The sequence below is a fragment of the Cornus florida genome, unplaced genomic scaffold (genome assembly GCF_030987335.1).
Source record: "Cornus florida cultivar Cherokee Brave unplaced genomic scaffold, ASM3098733v1 CherokeeBrave_3.0.0_Hap2_Chr11, whole genome shotgun sequence".
Lineage (NCBI taxonomy): Eukaryota > Viridiplantae > Streptophyta > Magnoliopsida > Cornales > Cornaceae > Cornus > Cornus florida.
The window spans coordinates 44058884-44065497 of NW_026775581.1; the positions used below are offsets into that span (position 1 = coordinate 44058884).

Genomic DNA, 6614 nt, shown 5'->3' on the forward strand with positions numbered 1-6614 from the left:
ATATTTTGCCCAAAAATGACTATTTTACCCCCAAGTCTTTTATGTCACTATTTAACCATGGTAAAGGTCTATTTTACCCTTTTGGGTTTAATATCATTATTTAACCATGTAAAAGGACCATTATACCCCTATGAACTCTAGGAGCATTAGAATGACGTGGGACGACCATAAGGTCCCCAGATCACACTTAAATCATTAGTTGACTCTAGTAAATGACGGTTTTACCCTTAGTGGACCTTGAAGCATTGAATTAATGTGAAATGACCATAGTACCCTTGTGTCACCTCAGGTCCGGGTAAAGACCCGATTAGCGATCCGGATCCCTCGATTTGGGTCGTTACAGTAGGCAACTTAGAAGTTTGCTTAAAGTTCAATCTACCAAAATAAATAAATAAATAAAATCTACAAAGATAACAAAGTGTGCTCGTTGCATGATATCAAAGGTGTTGGCCACTTTAATCAATTTTGCTTGCTAATAAGTTATTGCTATCACTCGTCACAAGATATCAAAAGGGCTCGTCACAATTTGTCAACTTGGCTTGCTACTAAAGTGTAGCTACGAAAAAAAAATTTGGTATATCGCCAAATTGTAGCTGCAAGAAATAAATTTGATCCATCGGCAAAGTGTAGCTGTGAAGAAAAAAATTGGTTTGTCGCCAGACTGTAGCTGCCAAGAAATATTCTGTCTCACCACCAAAGTGTCTTTGAAAATTTAATTATTGGTCATCTCTAAGGTGTTGCTCCAAGAAAACTTTGAATCCCCGTCGAGTTATTACTGCAAGAGAAAATTCGGCTTGTCCTTAGTGTAACTGCAAAGAAAATTTTTGTCTGCCGCCAAAGTATAGCTGCAAAAGAATTTTGGCCCGTCACCGAAGTGTAGCTGCAAAAAAAAAAAAAATTGCTTCTGACTCCGTGTTACATGGAAAGTCGAAACATATTGAGGTAGACATTCACTTCATTTGAGAGAAGGTCCGGTCATGTATCATTTATCCTATTTTTGTTCCCTTTTCAGAACAGACTGTAGATGTATTCACAAAGTCTGTTGGGCTTTCTCTTTTTCAGTCTTCCATAGTCGAGCTAGGCATGGTCAACATATTTGCTCCAACTTGATGGGGACAGTTGAAAATCATATCTTTGGGTTGACTCAGTGATTGTGGTAGATTTATTGAGTTTTCATTTTAGGTGTATATTTAGGCTTATAAGGAATTGTGTTTGTTGGTTCTCTTTCCATATTTGTAGTTTTCCTTATATATATAATGATAGTTAGGCTCTCAAACTGAGTAAGCCAATTTTAACAAATTAATTTTATTCTACTTGTGACTATTGTAATTCTTTCATTCATTATTGAAAAATCGATGTTCATTCTATTTGTTGATGTTGTTGCATTATTTATTTCATTATTAAAAGGGTGGTAATTTTGTTAGTGTTTTCTTTTGAACTCATATTGTAAGATTTGTAATTCTTGAACATTTGTATATATTATTACATTATGTACGAATAAAATCCATAAATTCCCCAACAAATATATTGTACCATTGCCTTATTAACATGACCAAATTTTTGAGTGTAAGAAAGTTTATAACTTCTATATACAATCATATAGTGTTGCATAGAATTCTGTGGAATTCCCAAGTCGAAATGACTCTAGGCTCCTCCCTTGTGACATTCAGCAGCAGAAACAACTAACAGGAACCTTTCCTGTTGACCTGATCTTCTTTGCTCTGCCTTTCACCACAGACTCTTCATTTTTTCTTTTTTCTTCTGCTTGTGCTCTTGCTCCTGCAGCAATATGATCAATCCCTGTTAGCTTCTTCTGGTAATGTTGCAAGTTTCTTGCTCTTCTCTCCTCTATTTCACTCTGCAGTTTCAAAAAATCTGTGAGCAGTTCCAGTAATTGGTGTTCAACATTGTCAAAAACAATCCAATGTTTGAAAAAAAAAATAAAAAAAATAAAAAGAGAAGCCAAAAAGAAGAAAACCTGTTTCCTTTCCATTTGAAGTTTGGCTTTCACCTTTTTCTCATTTTCCCAAGCAAGAATGTCAGAGCTCATCTTCTCATATCTGCAAATTTCCAAGTTACCTTTTGTTATCAATATGAATCTTGGAGAAGTTAACACATGGTCCCACGACCAATCACGTAAGCAATTGTGTCGGAAATGTGTTTGTTTTTCAGCTTTTTCGCTTACGTGTCCAATGATGATGGGTCAGGTCCCGGGACCATCTAAAAATTTCTCATTAGATTGTAATTTAATTTATAAAAAAGGTTACTTGAGTCTGTGATGTCATCTGATTTTAGATACCAATCAACTAAAATACCAAAAAGAGGAATACATACCGCCTTTCGATCTTTCCCATAGCAGCTTTTTCCCAAGCATCTGCTTTGGTTTCTGGACTTCCAAGTCTTGTTGAATTCACCTTCTGCATTTGGTTTCCAGCTGATGATGGTGCAGGACTCACATAGGATGGATAACTTGATTTGCTATCCTGCCCCATTGGCTTTCCTGTGGAAGCTTCAACTGTTCATATCACTACCTTAGTCTATACCAGCATATCATCGTCACAAATTATGTAGGTAGCTGAGGTTGAAAATTACCTGCTTCTTTTTCTTCTTTGCCAGAGAATCGCCTAGAGACTCTACCGGTTTCTGGCAGCCTAGAGGAGTCTTCTTTTCGAGTCTTCACCTTTGTGATGGGGGTTTTAAGGCCATCTCTCGATGTTTTTTGGTACTCGGATTCTTCAAATGAATGGATGGCAAATGCAGCAGCTGCGACTGCAGTTGCAAACTCACCGTCGCTGGAGTCATAATCCCTATTCATCTGTCCAGAAAACTGCCTCTGGAACCAATTCTGTGTCTTTTTCTCTACAAAAACAACCATCAAAGTTTTGTTGCTTTTTTTGTCCCCCTTTTCTTAAATAATTTCTTTGAATGTACTAATGCTTAGCTATTCATGCCATGATGAAAATTGAATTTGTCACCAATGTGGAATTAATTTTCCACATATTCAAAGGTTTGGGCGGGGCCTAAAAGGAATGACAATTTAAGATGTGATGCAAAAATACACAAGTACCTCCTTCAAAGGACTCGATTCGTTGTGGTGGAGTACTTCTTTCTCTAATGCTGTTGGGATCTTCCTTGTTATCTTGTTCTAGCCCAGTAAATCTCACCCTAATTAGACAGGTCATAAACATTTTGAACAAGGTAGAAGAAAAATGAAAGAGGAAAAACAGAACACGAAAGTTGATGGTGAGGCAAAAACGTAAATCATAATTTTTACCAAGGATTGTTCTAACATTTCTGCAATGAAGCCAATTTAATCATGCCAAACATTTCCTACTGCAACTAGTGCAGTTCTCATTTTGTGATAAGGTGAATCTTTTTTTCCTTTGTGAATATACTGCGAAAAATCAAAAATATATAACAAAATATGCCAAGGGTTGGAAGTACCTTCTTTGTTTAATCAAACTCTCCATTGTTTGATTACGAAGCTGTCGATTTTCTGCCTAGTTCATTCGATCTTCCAAGAGGAACTGTTGATTGCAAAAGAATATTTATGTCATGGCCCCCTGTTTACTCAAAAAAAAAAACCTGGAAGAGAAGTCATGTATGAATTTAATAAGCACATGAGCAGTGGAGGAGGGCAAGCAAGGTGAAATATGCTTTGCATACAGAAACTGGTTTCTATGAGGGAAAAAAACAAAAAGAAGTCATATGGATTGAGGAAGCAAAGTGCTGTCTCTCTCTCTCTCTCTCTCTCATGCTTGCAATATCAGTTTCATTCCATATTTTAGCATTTAAATAGCTTCCCCTGCATCAAAGTCTTCTGTTTTGTCCTGGACAGAAAAGTACCTGAAGAATACAGAACATATACGTATGGATACTTTTTGAGGGCATTAATGTATTCCCATTCTTTTTGTTCCTTATTCCTTATTCTCTCTCAACTAAAGCCACTTCCATTCATGTTCAACACCACCAAAGTCAAGATTACCTTTACCCAAAAAAAAAAAAAAACACACCACCAAAGTCGGCAATTGTTTGTCACATTTACGATTGTTTGAAATTTTATATTAAGATAGATTTTCATCAATATATATATATATATATATATATATATATGAAGAGACAGAATTAAATTAGATCCAAATATATCAGTGGGGCAGACTTATAAATTAGAGTTTTTTCATATTAGTGGGGGCATTTACACAATTTTTTAAAAATGATAGGTACATAATGCAAATAAAAAAAATTCAATGAGGGAAACCACATGGGTCAGTGTAGGGGTGCACACAGTTTGGTTTGGACTGGTTTAAGAGTTTTTTGGAACCAAACCAATTTTAACAGATTCATAAAATTTGGAACCAAACCGAACCATTTGATCAAAGGAACCAAATCAAGCCAAATCGTGAAAAACCGGTTTGGTTTGGTTCGATTCGGTTCAACGGTTCTTTTTTTTTTTTTTTTTTTTTTCTTTATTGTTATAGAAGTATTCATATTATCCACATGCACAACAATAAACCAACTTACCAACACATTCAGGAATCATAACTATTAATGTATTCAGAAATTTTAATTCATTCTTCTCTATCACTTCTAGAACTGAAATAAATAAATTCATAATTGGTAATAACCTAATATATTTAGAATTACTAATTCAATAACAAACAATCCGTCACAATTCAATTCAACCACTTAAAAAAAATATATTTAATAAATTGATAATATCTAAGATAATTAAGAATGGACCATGTGATTGATAATTGCTACAAACTTCTAAATGAATTGGATTGTAGGATTATATTCTATTATATATACTTTATAATTTAACATATATATTCATAAATAAATATAACATAATGGTTTGGTTCGGTCTAGTTCGGTCCTAAAGGATCTCAAACCGTGACAAAACCGTAACTTTACGGTTTCACAAATTTAGAATCCTGACCAAACCAAACCATTCGCAAACCAAACCAATCTGTTCAGTCCGGTTTGGTTTGGTTTGGATTTGTGATTTGACAGGATTTTTGTGCACCCCTAGGTCAGTGCTTGACTGTAGAGGCAACCGTGAAGAAATTTACACCACCATAAAAAAATGGTGAGAACCTTATTTTATTTTATTTTTTTTGTTTTTTCCCTTAATGGAATGATCAAATTGAAATTATTTGTGTATGTTGCTTGAAAATGTACAAGCATTTTATTTATTTAATTATTAAACATTTACCATTCTTTATTATTTTTGTAGGAGAGCATTTTATTTATTTAATTATTAAACATTTAGCATTCTTTATTTTATTTGTAGGAGGGAAAGATATATATGGTCCTAGCTAGCGAAAAGATGAAGAAAGGTATCAAACATTAATGTTACCCAATTCTTTGAGAAATGAATACTATCACAGTTCCATCACTTGTGAGTGGGTCATATTAGATGTTTTCAACCATTAGCTTCTTAGAAGCATATTTTCTTTTGGTTTCCTTTTGGAGAGGAGAGAAAAAGGGCATAATCGTCAAAGCCACTCTAAGATATTCTACCATCTTTCTCACAACGACCACACTATTTGGAGAGGAGAGATCATATCATTGGTTTAGATGTCCTTTGATGTGCCATTTAGGCTTCGTTTGTTTAAGCGTAAAATATTTTTCGAAAAATATTTTGTGTTTTCTGGTGTTTGGTTGTCATAAAATATTTACGAAGAAATAAATATTAAAAACTAACAAAAATAACTTATTCATTAATTTACAATAAGCTATTTGGCAAGCTATTTTATACACCCCACCCAATGGACTTGACCTCAACCTCGGCTTAGACTTTTGCCAAACACGAAAAAGTAAAAATAAAAGAAAATAGTTTACCAAAAAAATAAATTTATTTTGTTCAAAAAGTATTTTATATCCAAACAAACGGAGCCTTAGTACATCAACAAGGCCGAAACAAGCCATCAAAAGCTGAAATGGCAGTAAGTCGAGACAATTTGAAATCTGCAGTCACAGTCCTATATGCTGCCTTCAGCTCTTCAAATAGAAGGTCAAACTGTGTCTCAGATGCACCCTAATTATTTCACCCAACTTCTTCAAGATGTGAAGTTCATCATACAGATTTCCTCCCAGGCCAAAACACCTTGAACCAAATACACTCTTCCCCTTTCCCGCCTCTTTTGGAATCTCTTCCAAATCTTGGAATATATATTCCAATTCTCTGGTTTCCTTGGAATTCTCAAAGTTTGGGATAAAGCTAACAATTGTACACATCCCACAAACATAATCAAAGAGCCCGTGACAGTCATCTGAGTTTGACTCCCTCTCAAATACAAGATGTATTTGAACAAATGTAGACTCATTTCAGTGAGGTCAAGCGTGCTGCATCGGCATAAGAACAACCTCACAAGTTTACTAGTAGATGCATGGTCCGCGATAAAATGGGCCATGAAAGTACTCCTAACATGATTGACAGAAACTAGGCTGCGACTCACCAGTACTGTCTGTAATGCAGAAAAAAAGAAAAAACATTTCCACAATTTTAATAGTAGTTGGTCAATTAAATATTGAAGAATAGTGAAAGAGAGCAAAAGATTTAACATCTGAAATAGACTCATCTAAACGAACCAAGAATGGTTAGTTACCAT

The 6614-nt window shown here is 34.7% G+C and overlaps 1 protein-coding gene across 4 annotated transcripts; it reads right to left on the reverse strand.

Moving 5' to 3' along the window:
• Positions 1-1468: 1468 nt before the first annotated feature.
• On the reverse strand, positions 1469-3782 carry LOC132285761 (uncharacterized). 4 transcript variants are annotated; one of them, XM_059787968.1, is made up of 6 exons: positions 3445-3782; positions 3068-3165; positions 2593-2859; positions 2335-2515; positions 1979-2060; positions 1469-1779 (listed from the first exon to the last, which is right to left on the reverse strand). In XM_059787968.1, the coding sequence occupies exons 1-6, from the start codon at positions 3468-3470 to the stop codon at positions 1729-1731; spliced, it is 705 nt and encodes a 234-aa protein (XP_059643951.1). In that variant the 5' UTR covers positions 3471-3782; the 3' UTR covers positions 1469-1728. The 4 variants fall into 4 exon arrangements, with proteins under 4 accessions (XP_059643951.1, XP_059643949.1, XP_059643952.1 ...); XM_059787966.1 differs by having other exon boundaries at positions 1471-1858; positions 3445-3780; XM_059787969.1 differs by having other exon boundaries at positions 1472-1858; positions 3068-3145; positions 3445-3779.
• Positions 3783-6614: the final 2832 nt, after the last annotated feature.

Bases quoted from the DNA above. Each gene is read 5' to 3' on its own strand.
- LOC132285761 (XM_059787966.1), bottom strand. From the start codon at position 3,470: ATGGAGAGTTTGATTAAACAAAGAAG. The intron at 2,860-3,067 runs GTACTTGTGTAT...TTGTTTTTGTAG, and splicing joins AATCGAGTCCTTTGAAGGAG to AGAAAAAGACACAGAATTGG. The intron at 2,061-2,334 runs GTATGTATTCCT...GGAAATTTGCAG, and splicing joins ATGGGAAAGATCGAAAGGCG to ATATGAGAAGATGAGCTCTG.